Genomic DNA, 16,854 nt, shown 5'->3' on the forward strand with positions numbered 1-16,854 from the left:
AGCCAGGCCCTTTGTTCTGCTAGCAAACCTCCTTGGTGAATTGAACTCCCAGTTGCCTTTCCCCATCCAATTAGGGAGGCAGAGAAACTGCAGCCAGAATCGCCCCCTCCCCAAAGCTCTCACCACATCACCCAACTGCCAGCCACTTCCAGCCTCTGTGACAGAACCCAGGGCCCTGAGCAGCCGGACCACGGCACTGCCCTTTCCAGCCTCTGCTTTACAGGCACAAAAAGCCTTCCGCAAAGCTTTGCAGATAGGATTCCTGCTGTGAAATAGAGACCTGGATACGCTGCCCCTAAAAAGGCCTCTCAGAGGAGGGGACTTCCCTCCACTAGACCTGTTCTCAGGGCAAGTCACCATCACTGAAAACATTTGTTCCTTATTTAACTGAAAGATCTGTAGGAAATTCCTCACACGCTTCGGCTCGGGTCCAGAAAGGGAGCTGCATTCCACTGACATCCATGGATGCAGCTTGGCTGCAAACTTCTCCTTCAGCTGAGCACTGATCCAGCACAGCACCTGGGGATGGTCACGTGCATGGCTTCAGAGCACAGGACTATTAAAGGCAGCTGGAAATTTCTCATTTCCAAAAGGCCGTAGCTGCATGGCTGCTAGCAGCAAGCACAGGTTCGCCAGGTATCCCCCTGTGACATGCAAGCGTATCGTCGATGCAAACATGAAATCCCATGTGTTCACAATGCATTTGTTTTACTGAACCTCCTAATTACTTTACATGCTCTCCCTGGGTTACAAAGAGAGACATAAACAGATTAACTAAATTAGGCCAATTAAAGGTTCCCTAATGGAATGAAATGTTTCAGACAAGCTTGAGAGAGGAAATGGGCAGGGAGGAGTGAAAGACAACACAATGTCAGGCAAACCAGGTACGGGAGGAAGAGACTTCTTCAAAAAATGTTTACAAAAATAGAAGAGTTTTAGTTCTCGTAGATCTTCAAGGGTATTCCAGTAAACGCAGTGCATGTGGTCAAAGCACCTCTCACCCTAATTACAACAATATCTACCCACACTTTGCAGAGCTAGCACAGAATCAGATTCAGACTTCCCAGCAGCAGCACACCCAACAGAGACTTCTACCTGGGGTGGGAGCCATCACACACATACAAGTCATTACCTTCCTCTTCCCATGGACAGTGTCTTCAGGGAGACTCGTGTGGATGAGGCTGTGCACTTCCGTCAGTTCTGTGATGTCTCCTAGGGGCACAGGTGCATCCTCCGGCAGCGGGGACATGAGGGACTCCAGCTCATGTGTGTCCGAGGTGGCACAGGGAGCTGCCACCCCTTGCCTGCCCCGGTGGTAGTAAGTGTGGTTGCCAGCTGCTTGGGAATCCAGGCCTGGCAGAGCCTCCCTGAGGAAAAACAAGCAGGAGATGACATCTCTGATCATCCTCACATTCCTCTGCCCCAAACGGCCACGAGACTGCCAGAGACTGCCAGACGCAGCAATGCAGCCCGGGCTGCTCAGCCTGCCCCAGCAGAAGCAACCAGACCCAAGCCCCAGCCATGACATTCTGAAGAAGTTGCTCACTCCTGGTCCCGGCATCTCTCACCAGCTCAAAGCCCTTCTCAAGCATTAAGCTGGTTTCCTACCAAGGTCTTTCCAAATGTTTGTGGCTGGATTCAGACCCCTGGAATAGCAGGAGGCTTCGGGCCGAGTCCAATCCTATTGAAGCCAACATGTCAGTCACTGGAAATCTTTCAACATCTTCCCAAGAGAAAGCTAACAAATCCTTTCCAAACATCCTTAGGGATGTCCAACCTCAGAAGCAAAACCTGCCCAAGCACACAGGTAATTTGGCATATAGTGCTTTTTCCCTTTTCTTGATTTTTTTTTCACTGCAAAAATCTATTAGTCTAACCAGAGAAAATACTGAGAAAATACATCAGTGAGATTACACTAAGTATGCTCCTTAACTAAGTCCCATGACTCAATCTTTACATTGAGTCCCATGACTCAATCTTTACATTAACTGATGTCATTCACTGCATCCCAAACAGCCCAGCTGAACAGAGGGAAGCTCACAGTGCATTTTGTCTCCTTCCACATCAGCCTTCTTTACCCCCTGGGAGGTGACTCCTACCTCTGCTTGCTGTTGCGGAAGCTGGCACACATGCAGAAGAGTATGCAGAGCAGCCCCAGGCAGACTCCCACAATGATTCCGGTGACAGAGTGGATATCCAGAACATCTAGGAGGGGAAGAACAGATGATGCATCACTTCAGCTGTTAGCAGAAAGAAGGCACAAAGTGTCCTGTGTTCAGAGAAGCATCAGCTTCACTAAAACCAATGGGCGATGCTTCAATATACACAAAGGAAGAGATTTGCCAGTGACACTTTAGGACACCTAAAAGCAGATTGGCATCTATGCACGTTCATTAATTTCACACTACACAGGCCTAATAAAGGCAGCAAGATGCAGGTGGCATGTGATTTTCCATAGGGCTGAGACAAGGGAGAGAGATCACGTTCTGTTGTGGGATGGGTTCTGCAGCCACTTGGGGCCTATGGAGATGCACATCTGAGGACTCTGCTGTGATCCTCTCACTGGCCTATCACATCCCACAGTCACATCCCACATTCTGCAAGTGACATCAGGCAATTCACTGGCAAAAAGGAAAACGCTACAGCTGATGAACCATGGTTTTCAGCAGTGCAACTCACATCCTGCTCTGGGACAAAGGGGAAATTTGTACCTGACAGCTTCTCCCGGAGGGTGTGCACATCCTTCACGTTTGAGTAGGGACCAGATCCCACGACTGTCTTTGCTCCCATCTTGAAGAAGTATCTGGTGTCACTTTCCAGGCCGTGCACTTCAGTGCTGAAGATATTTCCTGATCAAAACAAAGCCAAAAGAGGTTCAAAATGCACGGCTTCAGGCATATTGATATGGCTGTAGCAAAACAGCAGAGGAATTCTGGTATTTAGTTACGTGTTTGCCTGTGAGCCAGTACCTCAGGAAGGCTCACCTTCTCGTGTCAGCAAGGTCCACATGTCATCAGGCTGCGTGTTGTTGGCATTGTACAGGATGAGGTACTCCACAATGATGCCGTTGGGCTCAGCAGGGGGACACCAGTGCACCTGGACCGCGTAGGGGTTGAGGGGGTGCAGCCGCAGGTCAGATGGAGGGGTCGAGGGACCTGGTAGATGCAAGGAGAGACCCAGTGTGAACAGTAGAAATGAGGAGCAGAGAGTGTGCTGCAGGGTGTGATGAATGTTCTGTGCCTTCTATGAATCCTCTTCGGTAGTGCCACAGTCATCTTTGCATAAATGATGTGTGACCCAAGTGACTAGGGATCTCATCCCAACAAGCTGTGGAGAGTGCAGAGGGAAGGCTCCTGTGCCCAGCACAGGGCAGGACTTGTGCACTGTAGCCAAACACCCAAGGGAAACACAACAGTGCTGATACAGCTCAGTTTGAGGTTGTGCAATGCTGCTCATCTTTGAGAAAATGAGCACACACACAAGCTCCTTTCTTTCTTCTCCATCTCCCCTCATACTCTACTTGTACTTCAACAGAAGTTCAGGAAAGAGAAGGATTCAATTTCCATAAATACTCACGGTCAGGAAGGGTGAATCGCTCCACCACGCTGCCAAAGGGCCCATCGATACCAACACCATTGGACTGCACAGCAAACTCATATCTGGTGTAGGGCTTCAACCCACTGATGAGGATGTCTTCATCCGAGCTGCCAAAAAAGGAGGCATTCATAAGGCCATGAATATCAGATGGTACCAATGGCCACCTTGGTACTTTTACCAAGCACATGGGTAAATCCCCACTGTGGAAGTCCCAGAGCCACCTTTCAGCAGCTCTGAATGTGTCTGTGACCAAACCAGATATTTCCAGCATTTCAGACACCTAGGATTTTGCTCAGCACTGTGACTTCCCTGCAGATTCCTCCCTCCTCGTGTTTATTCATGATATGAGCAATATATGGCAGATGAATCCTCTTACCTTGTGTAGTATGTAACAAGAGAGGCATTTTTCAGGCCCCAAGGGCTGAAGCGCACGGTGTAGTTGACAATCTTGACCGTGGTGAAGTCAGGTTTCTTCCACCTGAGCCATATGGAAGTTGAGCTGTTGGACTCTGCGTAGACTTGGACTGGAGGCAGTGGAGGACCCTTCTGCACAGGGGGATCTATGGTGGTGCAAGACATAAAGAGAAAAGAGATGTGGGAACGTAAATGACCGTGAGGTAAGGGACATGGACACAAAACAGAGATAAAAATATGCCAAGGTTGTGAAGCCTGCACAAAGATGCCTCCAGCATAATCGTGCTTATCTTGTCTGTGTATGCAGCCCACCCAGGCCAGAAAGAAGACCATGAAGGCTATTCATCCCAGCACAAGAACAACCCCAGTAAGAAAGGGGGTAATTTGCTCCTTTCTCTCCTTCTCAGGATAATTCCTCCAATGCAACTGCAATAACTGTCCAAGGGAGCTCCCTTATGCAGGGACTTCTCTTGTTTTGGTAATGTCCCTCTTGAAGTCCTTCTGTAACTTTACCTTTCTTTTGAAGCCACACGCTGAACAGAAGAGACAGACAACAAATAGAGGGCACTCCTCACCCACTGCTGTTGCAGGCGCCTTTTCTGTTTTGCCCTTCCAAACCGCTGCATAACCGTCTTCGTGCTTATTGAACGCCACCAGCTTCACCTCATAGAGTTTCCCAGGAGCTAGAAAAAAATCAGTCAGGGTTTGACTGGGGTTATGTTTGTCAGCAGCCCTCCTCAGTTAGACTTGTTTTCTTATATCTGACTCAAGAAAGCAGCTCTGACAGGGTTGTATTTGCTACAGCAGATCAGGACACACTTCCCTTACAGGCTTTTTGCGCTCAAATACTGTCTCACAACTGGAGCATGTATTATCACAGCCACTCCCAAGCTCTCCTTTCCCTTTTTACAGAAGTGATTAGCAGCAAATTGACTTCCTGCAGCCACCGAGGGGGCTAACCAGTGTCACAGCCCGTAGCACATCATTGCAGGATCTCCTGACCTTTCTCCCTTCAAGCTAACAAAACCCCCATGGAAGTGAACGTGCTGTATAGTTTATTCATGGAGCGAGAACATCCTTTCTTCAAAATGCACCTCTTGTTTCTACAATCCTTCTGATTTACTCACTGCTGTGAGGGTCCTGCTTTCTGCAAGTCCCCAACCTGCCCTTTACTGAAGTCACTTTGCAGCACTAAGCAACATCCAAGGGTTGTTTTTTTTTCATGGAGATGTTCAATTGAGGAAACAGACTGGGACATCCAAAATTCCCAAATGACACTCAGCAGCTCCTCCCTTCAGCAGCCAGCCCGTCCAGGAGCTCAGGAAGAGCACTCCAGACTATCTTTAGCTGAAGCATTTTAATGAAGTTTGTTAATTTGGGATGTGCCTGTTCGTTCCCTGCCCTGATGGATCACTGCTCCCTTTGCCAGACAGCGTACATAGAACAAACCCCTCCTTATTGATGCCAATTTTATTACTGCACTCATTATGCTCCCAGAGGCTAATGGTCCCAATTACCAAAGGCTCTCACTGCTCCACAACACATGTTCACGCTCAGAATATAAAAACAGTTCAGCCACATTTTTCTCCCGGAAAGAATCTCAAAAGCAAACAGAGTTTTGTCTGCCTCCAAAGCAGTCTGATCTGCATTTCACACTCACACGAAAACACTTCAAACCCGCACGAGGAGGAAAAGGCCAAAAGGGACTAAACTTCTAAACAGTTGGGACCACAGACTTGATGGAACCAAGAACCCACAGCCCATCTCCCGCCAGCTTGAGTGTTTGGCTGGGCTTCACTGGGACACGAGCTCATCACAGATGATGCGATCCAAAACGAAGAGGAAAAGCGTGCAGATGTGATGCAGCTGTGGGCAGTTCCTGTCAGGACATGAAGTGAAGGGAAGGAGAAGTCCTGTCTCCATCCTTGGGTACGATCGATAACGACAGACACTCACACATGAAGCCAGAGCAGCTCTGCTACATGATCAAGCACTTCATTCTCTGCAAACAGGGGTATTTTGGGTTTCTCAGTCAGAGATTTGGCTTCAATTTTTATACGCAGGCCCAGATGTTCAAGCTCTTAGAACTGGCAGACACAAAGCTCTATCAAGCTGTCAAGAAGCTAGTAGGCAGCATGAAAACAGATGTATTTCACTACATTCCATCATACATTAAATATAAGCAGAATAATCTAGTCCAGATCATTTCAAATCACTAATCTGGATGACTGTGTAATATATTCAATATGCTAAATATGTTGGTTCACTCAATTTTTCAAGGTGTTCATGTAGGCCAGATGCCATACCTTCCCCTAAGTGGGAAAACACCCTGATCTCCGGGGAGCCACTCACAGAGGAATGCACTCCTCCTTCACGGGGATGTGGAAGACAGGATCTTACTGTTTATTTTTCATGTCAGCGATGGCCCTGGTCGTAACACACCGTTACAAAGACAAACTGTAGAACACAGATAGAAGTTGGTGAGAATTTCTCAGCAATAAGTTATCCTAGTGATCCAGGACAGCTCCCTCTGGGTTTCAGGGAATCACGAAATTGCTGTGTTTCTTCTTCTTTTGTACCTTTAAACAGCTGCCCACCTCTCTGACAGGATTTCAGCACCTCTTTCCAGAGAAGATACAAAGAGATTCCTTAGTGATATCACTCCAAGGAGATACAGTTTCCTCCAGAGTTTAGCAACAGCACAGGAGAAAATATCTTCTATTGTTTCAGACAGCTCAAATAGAGAAAGTTGGGACAGAACCAAAATCAAGAAGCCGAATACTGGGGGAAAGCAAAGGATGAGGAAGAGGAAGCCTGCAAGACAGAGAAGAGACAGTGGAGACAACTGGCACCAATTTATTAGCAAGACCAGTCAGAGAGAGAATGAAACAAGCTCTTGTCTCAATGTGAAGTTTCAGCCGTCACTCTTCTTCAGCAGCCCATCCCCTGAGGGCCAGCCCGGGCAAATCTCCCCACACCAGACAGCACCATCACCACCTTGCCCTGATATCAAGAGATATTCCCGGGACATAATGTTGCTTCTTATCCCTCTCCTTCACCCCCAATTTTTTTTTCCCTTTTACTCTGAGGGATCTTAAGAGAAGTTTCCATTGGTGTGATTCCCAGGTGTGCTGGGAAGGCCCCCTGGCTGATTCCTATCAGCCACAAGCAACAGTGTAAACTGTGTCAAGTCTGCCAGTCTGTCCTAAGACTGGGACCTGCTCTGCCTGCAGGATCCCCAAAGCAGATGTAACTACCTGCCCCGGGGAGCTCAGTGCCTAAATCCTTCCAAATACCAACCACCACTTCTCCTTGCTCCACGCCCAGACCCCTGTCTATCACAGCACAGCCAGATTCTGACCCCTTCCTGTGCCATACACATGCAGGGGACATCATTCAGCGCTCAGGAAGGAGCAAATAGAAGGTCCACGCTGGAAGAAACCCGAGACTTTCTTCCTGATAGAATGATAGCTGATACACAACAGCCAAATCATAAGGAAACCATTAGGTCCTGACGGATGCCCAAATTTAAGGAAGTAATTACAGAAGAACAAGCAGCCTTCTCAGCATCGCCATGCCAGAGCATTTGGAACCAATTCAGCCCAGTCCCGAGTCCCTCCGCTCACTGATTTGCCAGTGGTTAGAGCAGCGCGTGATGATGTTCACATGTGGTTTCCTCAGTGCAATAATTACAGACCTAAATTCTTCAGAGGAACTCGTAACTGTTAACACTCTCTCTGTGGCAGGATGGCTGCTGCATGACTGGAGGACTGGAAACCTGCTCAGTGATGACACAAGCCCTTCTTCCAGGTGCTGCAGGCTGACCTGTACATTGTGCATCATATATATGCTAGACACTCGCCCCTTGGTTTCAGCAACAGGCACAGATGAAGCATGAAGTGGGCGATGGAAGCACTCTTAAGAAGCAGAGTACTGCTCTAAGGACTCACCTGCCACGATTCTTTTCACTCTCCATCCCGTATCAATTGGCAAGCCGATTAATTAGTTCAATGAGATGTTAAAAACATAATGTTTTATGGGAAAAAACAAAGGCAGTTAGCCCACCAGGTAAATCTGACTGTGATGCAGGCTTGTTCTCCAGCCACAGACACTCTCCTATCTCTTTTCCTTCAGGGGAGGTGGAGGAGAATACTGACCCAAAATTAGTATGCTGTGAATTAACCCTTATCTGCATTTTAGGATAAAGACATTTCAAAAAGCATGCACTTTTGTGAAGCTTCTTAGAAATACATTGCCAAGGAGAGATCACTGCCCTGAATGGTGATTTCAATCTAAGTGCTCTCATATTGACATAGCAATGAACAGTAATTGATTTATATCACTTCATTAGTACATACTATGTATATTGGTATAGTCCTTGGTTAAAAATAGAAACTGATGAAACCAGGTTGTTTCTTTTATACTCTGCTTAGAACACGTCCCAAAAAGCCCACACCACAAATTATTTTGGGTGCTCTTAAAAACAAATTCAGGAAGGGTGCTCAGCTGATATGGTCATGGACCTATGCATCTGCAGGGAAGGAGATAATCCAAGCCACTTGCAAGTATCCTGGGGCTGCTATCAAGTGTGGAAGTCAGACCCCGGGTTTCCATACCTACTGCTAAGGTGTAACCCGCTCACCTAGTCGAGTCAGTTCATACTGCTTCACTTTCTTCTTTAGCTTTATGGGTCCTACGTCCCAGCTCTCATCTTCAGCACCATCCAGAGGGCTTTCATCGCTGGACTCCTCCTGGCCCACCTCCCGGTAGTAGAGTTTGTAGCCTGATATCTGGGCATGGTTGGCTGGGGGTTGCCATGTAATCAGGAGAGACTCCATCTTCGCTCGGACTTTTAATTCTGTTGGGGCAAATGGAACTAGAAGAACAAGAGAAAAAACGTTCAGTCACTTATCTCCATTACCAACTGCATATGGAAGGAGGAAAGACCTGCTAGCCAAGACATACAGGGGCTGCTCAACAGAACGTCAAAGACAGGTGCTCCGCTCTAATCAAACCCAATAATTAGAATTCCCTAATGAAAGCAAACATTTCTGGTTACGCCTGAAGTTCCCCATCTGAGAAATAATGCCCTGCACCTCCCATCCCAAACCCCACGCAGCACCCAGCCTCCTACCATGTGTCTGGTTGTCCCTGTCAGGAGTTCGATGCTGGGTCCATTCGGACGGGGCCCCGTAGCCCACGCTGGTGCTGGCTGCAATGCGCACTTTGTACACTTTGTTGGGATGCAGCGAGTACAGAGTGATCTGCGTCTCATTTCCACCCACTTCAATGGAGTTAACCTGATCTGCTGGAACCAAGGTGACACCAATGAAAAAGGGTTTTCCCAGTCTAAGTGCAGAAACAAACCTAGCAACAACCACATGGTCTGCGTGTCCTCTTGCCACCAGGAAAATCAAGAACTGAAGACTGGGCAGAGCTGATTTCTTGTCTGGCAGCCCCTTCATCACATTCAGAACTGCAGGGTGCCTTCAGCACCACTGAGCCTGCCTGGAGGCAGCTGTCAGAAACCTTGCTGCTGCTGACACAAGAGTAGAACGTGAGCACAAGCTGATGGCCCTCACTGCTGTACTTAAATTGACACCTTAATTTGAAGAGGAAACGTCCATCAGCCTTGCCTTCTGCAAAATTCACATCTTCACCAATGCTACATTGAGGTTTGATTGCTCTCTCTTCAGCCTACCCAAGTTCATAAGGGAGATAACAGGAAATTTAAACTAAGAGTGACCTGGCATTTTTGCTGTAACAACTAATTGGTCTTGCTAGGATTCATCTTGACTGTTGGTGAACGCACAGGTCGTGCTTTTCAGCTGCACCTGACCTAAACTCAGCTGAGAGTGCTGTCCTGCTGTGTAACAGCGTATTGCTGAGCGTGAACCCTGGATTGCAAATGCCTAAGGTTTTATGATCCCACAGAGGTGCATGCAGGCTCAAGGCAAAAAATAAAAACAAAACAAAACAAAACAAAAACACAAGAGCCAGGAGTCACACTGCAGACTACTAATTCAGATCAAACACATAGGAACATGTCCAGCACTTCATCACGTTCCCCATCCTTCTCTTAGAATGAAGCATGACCTTGGGATGTGGAAGCTGCAGAGCTTTGATGATTTTAAAAGTGAATACCCAGAAGGATTTATGAAGCAAGCACACATGGAATTAGAACAACTGCATTCAGCATACGGAAGCGTTACCATCCCCGCTGAAGGCTTCTTAGAGTGGCTGACAATGTAAATCATACCAGATAAAACTCAGCAACAGAGCAACACAACCTTGCCAGGATACTTACAAAGAGATCATTGAACAGACTTGGTATAAAAGGAATCAAATGCATTTACCCTTCTTCCCCAACCAGCATAAAGCTCGTCTCCCAAAGTACAAAGTGCACCAAAGGGCTGTTTATGCAAGCATTCATGGGATAGCACAAACACACCCTGGGCCATCCCCTGGGCCCACAGGTTCCTCCACAACCACAGAAGAAAGCACCTCAGAGTAGTCTGAAGTGCACAGCAGCAGCACTGCTGTGACCACCCCAGCAGAGCCCAGGTAAGGGAGTGCTGTTCTGCTCCTGGCAAAAAGGGGTCCCCCTGTTTTCAGCCTTGTACCTCTTCCCCTCAACCAGACATGCTGTTGAAGCTGCCAGAGCAAAAGACAACCTTCCTCCCTTCAAACACTGTTTCCCTTACCTTCCTTGATAGTGCAGTAGTCAATCTTGTACTTGGTTATCTTGCCATTACTCAGCTCTGGAGGAAGAGGCAACCATGTCACACGGATGTCACCAGGAGTCATGCTTGACAGGGACAGCTGAGGGGCAGCGCTAGGAACTGAGCAGAAGATGCAACAGAAAGTCAGCAAAGGTGGAGGCAAGACCTCGACATCTCTCAGTTGGTTGGAGGCCACGACCTGGCACAGCCACTGATGACAAGCTGTTGGGGGTATCCAACATCCTACAGTTCTCCAACAGCCCAGAGCACTAGAGGGGGCTGTCTGAGGAGGAGGGAAAGTGGGCTGCTCAGCTTCAACAGGCTGCTCAGGGCCTACTGACCACACCGCACCGTGTTGCCAAATCTAAGCGACCCTGTGTCCCTTACAAACCAGGCAGGTTAACAGACTGGTTAATCTGCCTATGCAGTACCATGGAGCATCAAAGAGACACTAACAGACACTAAAGGCACCAGGCTTCAGCTTGGTGATCCCCATCTCCTTGAGAATCACAGCTCAGTGCTGCAGGCTGCTTTCATGCTTTCAACTCAGCTTTTCAAGCTTCAGACACATACGTGTGAGACCACGCAGTGCTCTACGTCAGGAACATTAAAGCACACAATGCACCCCGCAGCATATCAAGGGCTTGCACGAGGTCTGCCAAAAACATTGCTTCTGTCTCTGTCCTGCAGTCTGTTGTGAGCTGTACATGTTCTCCTCTGTTGGGCAGCAGTCCTTCTGGCACTCTGCCTTTACTGCTCAAAAAATTGCTATGTGATAAGTGGCAAAATCAACACAAACTACTGTCTCTTAAGGGATCCAACTTCAAGCCTGCTCCCAGCCCTACAAATTGCGACAGACGTCTTTCTTCTGAGCTGAAATCATATCAGGCCTAGCAGCAAGTTTGGAGCAATACCACATTAGGTCAGAGAAAGTCTAGAGGACCTGACTGCAACGAGTCCGGTGTCAGCAAGGTTATTTTCATGCTCATCATCACCCAAGCTGATGATCAGATCAAGTTGGTTTTGTTTATTTCCACAAAGGATTTACAACAAGAAGCCGTAGGAGCAGTAGGTGTAGGCTTCTAGGAGTTTCTACTATTCTCTACACCATCTTCAATACTCACCATGAAACAGGACAAGAATATCTTTCAGACACTAGTACCCATCTAATTCAACGCACCGTCCTCCAGAGTCTGAACAATTATGGACGAGGATGTCCGGCTGGCTCCAAGCTGAGAATATGCGACCACGTAGAAGACATAGTTGGTGTTGGGTTCTAGGTCCTTGACTTGCAGCTCAGTGGTATCATTATTGACAGCAAACTGGTACTCCACGTTATCTGTTCCTAGAGTCAAGGAAACACCGATCAGCAGGTCAGTGAACTGCCAGGACACTGGAAGGTGCCAGGAGCTGGAAACAGAGGCTTTCTAGCTTTTCTTAGCTCCTTCAGTAACAGAAATCTAGGTCCCAAAAAAAGAGTCTAGCTGCCACTGCAACTGCTTCCAGAAAGGGGAGAAAACACAACTTAGGAGATAGTTTGGGTAGTTTCCAAAACACCTGGATGCACTAAAGCTCTTCCATCCCTGCTGGAAGAGAAATGGGAGTACGGGAGTGGATGCAAGAGGCGTTGCAAACACCAGGCTACAGCAGCTTGAACTATCCAAACTAACAACCCCAGTTCTTTGCCTTACGCACAGTCCTGTGGGGAGTATGGTAAGAACAACCCAGGGGAACTCCTGCCGTTATAAAAGGCCCGATTCAAAGTGCAGGGTGGTCTCCTCTTGGTTTTGGGAGGATCTTCTCTGCCCAGAACCGGGACACAGACGTTCCTCCTTTATCACCCATCCCACAGCCACTGCCCTGTTGCGCGGGCAGGTAACACCTACCCACAGCCCGCTGGTAATGCAATGAGAAGCCAATGATCTGCTCGCTGTTGTACTCTGGCCGCTCCCAGGACACTAAGACTGTGGTGCTGGAGAGGGACACAGCTGAGACCTTCTTGGGAGCGCTGGGCAAACCCTCCCGCACAATCACGGAGAGCTTGGCAGTGGCGCACGCCATGCCCAGGCTGTTCTCAGCCACGCACTGGTAGTAGCCAGCATCCTCCAGCCCGATCTGGTTGATCACCAAGCTACCACTGCTCTGGACCTTCACTCGCCCATTGGAGAGGATGGCCTCGCCATTCTTCAGCCAGTGAATGGTGGGGGCTGGCTCGCCCTCCGCCTTGCAGACGAATCGAGCCGTGCTGGCTCGGGTACGCGAGATGGTTTCGGGAGCCTGGGAGATGCTGGGCGTAGCTGGGAGGAGAGAGGACAAATTAATGCAGTAAGGAGGAGGGAAAGATAGCAGAGCAAATCCCTTCTCCTCCCCCCTCGCTGCTATGTTTTATTCAGTAGCAGCTTTGCTTACAAGATAGGATTTGCCAGGCAGACTCTAGAGGCTTAATTTAGATTCTATCCAAAAGGAAAAATAAATTCCGTATCAATCATGTGCTGCATTCCCTGATCCTAGGCTGTTCTCCCTACTGAATTCCACAATACTGAAAGTTAATTGCTGATACAGATTTCCGCAGGGAAGCCCTGGAGAACAAGAATAAGGCATAAAATGGTTCAGTAAATACAAGGAACTAAACCCCAAATTAAAAAGGTTACATTCCCACCGAGAGCTATCCCAGCGCAGGACCTTCTGGCTCTAACCTGGCTCCCTTCTTCCCCAGCAGGGATCACAAACACAATCTCGTGGAGGGCTCTGGATGCCAGACCAGGTAATCCACGGCTACTTGGGCAGCATTTCTCCCTGCAGCAGTTACCCTGCTCTCCACTCACCCAGGACCCGGAGCTCAGCTGCAGCTGTAACGAACTGCCTGGTCTGGGGTTTGTTAGCACGGCAAACGTACACTCCAGAATGATGGGGCTGGCTGGAAGGAATGAGGAGGTTTGTCCGACCCAGCACAATCACATCTGTGGAAACGGGCTTTCCATCTGTGGGAAGAAACAAGCACAAATGTGGGAGGAATTTCCAAGCAGAGACCCCAGATTCCAAACCCCAGCCCAGAGGAACATTACTGCTGGGACACTCCTCAGTGCTTGACTGAGCCCAGGTCAGCCCGAGTCAAAATTGCCTCAAGGTTTAGTTTAGCAGTAATCAAAGAAGTCATGTTTCAAATCAAAATAGCCTGTAGCACAAAGAGTGTGCCTGGAATGAGATCCTCTAGGAATAGAACATTTGAGGGAATGCTATGCTAGCATATTCTTTGGAAAAGCTGCTGGATCTCCTTGCTGACCCCCATGCACAAATGCACATCTCTCCTCACACGTTAATGCAAATGTCAGAGAATACTGAATTGCTAATGACTTGGGGTTCTTCCATCTTCCGGGTCCTGGAAGTGAACCCAAATTTAGGCAAGACAGCTTGTGGAGAAGAAGGAAGTGTCCTGAGGGTCCAGCCCTGGTGATGGTGAACACTCGGCTCCTCCAGCCATTAGGAAATTTAGGCAAACAGCTGGGTTTCCACGGGGCTCTGGTGTTTGGTCAGAGACACGGGTGCTTGAGCTGCCTTCTCCCCATCCTCCCACCTACGCCTAGATGCTCAGCACTGCCCAATAGTGAAGAAGGAAAGGGCGGCTCCAGTTCCCAGCCCAGAAGCTCAGATGGTCTTCTACAACTTCACATAGGCCCAGGCTCTTCAGCACGTCACAGACAAGAAATTCAGCTGCCTGCTGGGCACTGCTTACTCTCAGCGTTGCTCTGACAGGAGGAACATGGGAATCATTGCGTAGGTACATCTGAGTGAGTGTGGGGGAGCAAGACCAAGGGCTGAAGTTTGGGCAAACACAGACTCACTAAGGAGAGGCACAGCTGGGCAACTGGGAACCCATTGCCAGTTCTGGTAGGAGTTACTGGGCTGAGAGAGCCAGCCAGCTTGTGCAGTCTCTGCAAACATTATGTCCTGCCCCTCCCCAGCTGCAGATAAATGGGTGTCTCAAGCAGCAAAACCTACATCACTCCTCTGCCCTCACACCTCACAGGCTCATCTGAATCAGAGCAGCTGCACCTACTTAGCACCATCAGCAGGGAACACAGCTGAGATCAGATTCTCTGCCCCCTCCATTTATTTCAGGGAGCTTCAGGTGGCCTCACAGTTCAGTGGCTCTGCACTCACAGGAGGAGAGAATCAGCACGGCCCACTCGCACAGGAGCGGTTTGAAAATCTGACTCCAGATGGTAGCAATTAGCTGACCCCACCAGGGCTGGCAAGAGCCAAACAGACAACTTGGAGATACAATCCTGTGTTACCTACATGACTAATCCTCCAGCAACCCAGCCTGCTCCTAACTGCTGCCTTCCTTGCATAACACAGAATTGCTAGTGCAATTAACCCATCCCTTCCAATCTGAAGAGTCCATGCTGGAAAGCAGAGGAGAGCAAGCAAACACTTGAAAATAGCAAGGAAGCACTTGAAAGCATGCAAGGAACTGCCTCACCAGCCAATTCATAGAATCCCAGAATCCTTAGAGTTGGAAGAGACCTTTAAAGGTCATCTAGTCCAGCTCCCCTGCAATGAACAGGGACATGCACAGCTAAATCAGGTTGCCCAGGGCTTGATCCAGCAATTCCCTTCCCCCTTCTTTCCCTCAATTAAAAAAATATCGTAGCAATAATTAGCTCTGATAATATCTACTCTGGGCATCAGCAGCATTCAGTATAGCAACAAGTGATCTAGCACAGGAAAAATGGGTATTTCTAATTGTGAAGTGCATAGGATAAAACAGAAACGTTGCTGCCAAAACATGTAATCCTTGCTGATTTGATTTCCCAAGTTGTGTTCTTCGAGACTGTTTTTGCTCCTTTTTTGAAGGGAAGAAGAAATATTTGTGTACGCTGAAAATCACTGCCTGTGGACAAGTCTGGGCTGAAGACCAACCACAATGAATGGTTACAGGGGAAAGGAGTCTTAAATCATGAGTCAAATTTGTGAAAATGACTGAGAGCCTTTTCTGGGAGAGAATCAATCCCTGAGCTGTGGATGGCCTCAGTCAGAGGCTCTGAAGCATCGGATGATGTGACACTCGCTGCAGTGACACTGGCAGCCTACTCGTGACTCGGGCTGTCAGCCCTGGGTAACATATACCAGTCTGGCTCTTTTGTACACCTCCAATGAGAACTGAGCATCTTCTCAGTCCTCCCATTATTCTGGGGAAGACAAAACCAGACAAAAACAAAAGCCAGTAATTTGAACACAGTACGATTTTTGAAGAAAAGCCTCCCAGCAACACTCCCAGCTCGCGGCCACTCCAATGATTAACAGATCTTATCCTGCTTTATAATCCTGCAAGATAATACAGGTTTTTTCTCCAAGGCAATGGCAGATTCCACAGAGTCCCCACTAAGCTCTGAGTCACCGGAGGAGTGGCACAGACCTGACCCCATCTCACGACCTTTATGACTGCTCAAGCTCCTACAATGAGTATGACTAATTTAGATCCAAAGGCATCCAGACCCAAAACTTCATGTATTTCACAGGTTGAGCAGAGAGGCAGTGGACGGCGTGCTTTGTCACCTTCTAGATTTAATCAGTAATTCCAGTTGCGAGGACACCCTACACCATGACACCACCCGCGTCATCAGGCAGCGATGTGAAAGGCCCCCTTCTTGTCCCACTGATTTTTCTGCCTTCTAATAGCTTTTGAAAACAACGAGGGCCCAGGTTCCTCCTGCTGACAGAGGCTCGGTTCCATCCCTCGCACTCACCCTGCCGTATCCAGGAGACAAAGGGGGTGGGATCGGCGGCCGCCATGCACTCCATCACCACGCTCTCCCCCGCCACCACGGTGGTGTTCTCCGGAGCAGCAACGATGGTGACATCTCCTCCTGCTGGCTGGGAACCTAATGCCAAAAACAAAAAGAAAAGGCTGTTCTTCCCAATTGAGAAGTGTCTAGAGAAGCACAGAACACCAGACCCAGCCGTGCTTCCCCCTCTTGTCTCACGTGTGCTGTCTCATGCCTAGAGGAGGAAAAGCAGATCTTGTTTTTAGGTGATAGCAGTGTTTTTCCTTAAGAAATGAACACGGGGTGCCCTAAAGATTTAATCTGATTATATCAGCACCAACAAAAGTTAGTGT

At 48.5% G+C, this 16,854-nt stretch overlaps 1 protein-coding gene across 4 annotated transcripts in view; it reads right to left on the reverse strand.

The window, feature by feature from the left end:
* The window catches only part of IGDCC4 (immunoglobulin superfamily DCC subclass member 4), an 85,293-nt gene that overhangs the window by 10,134 nt on the left and 58,305 nt on the right, over nucleotides 1-16,854 (reverse strand). For 3 of the 4 annotated variants that reach the window (XM_021407564.1, XM_021407563.1, XM_021407565.1), the window contains 14 exons: nucleotides 16,484-16,618; nucleotides 13,559-13,714; nucleotides 12,620-13,030; nucleotides 11,914-12,078; nucleotides 10,716-10,853; nucleotides 9,146-9,319; nucleotides 8,654-8,887; nucleotides 4,587-4,694; nucleotides 3,974-4,157; nucleotides 3,577-3,704; nucleotides 2,985-3,155; nucleotides 2,712-2,849; nucleotides 2,100-2,205; nucleotides 1,133-1,367 (listed from right to left, as the gene is read on the reverse strand). In XM_021407564.1, the coding sequence (XP_021263239.1) occupies nucleotides 1,133-1,367; nucleotides 2,100-2,205; nucleotides 2,712-2,849; nucleotides 2,985-3,155; nucleotides 3,577-3,704; nucleotides 3,974-4,157; nucleotides 4,587-4,694; nucleotides 8,654-8,887; nucleotides 9,146-9,319; nucleotides 10,716-10,853; nucleotides 11,914-12,078; nucleotides 12,620-13,030; nucleotides 13,559-13,714; nucleotides 16,484-16,618 (2,483 nt within the window). The remainder of the gene's footprint in view (nucleotides 1-1,132; nucleotides 1,368-2,099; nucleotides 2,206-2,711; nucleotides 2,850-2,984; nucleotides 3,156-3,576; nucleotides 3,705-3,973; nucleotides 4,158-4,586; nucleotides 4,695-8,653; nucleotides 8,888-9,145; nucleotides 9,320-10,715; nucleotides 10,854-11,913; nucleotides 12,079-12,619; nucleotides 13,031-13,558; nucleotides 13,715-16,483; nucleotides 16,619-16,854) is intronic. The other variant, XM_021407566.1, reaches the window with a different exon arrangement.

The sequence above is a fragment of the Numida meleagris genome, chromosome 9 (genome assembly GCF_002078875.1).
Source record: "Numida meleagris isolate 19003 breed g44 Domestic line chromosome 9, NumMel1.0, whole genome shotgun sequence".
NCBI classification, from domain to species: Eukaryota; Metazoa; Chordata; class Aves; order Galliformes; family Numididae; genus Numida; species Numida meleagris.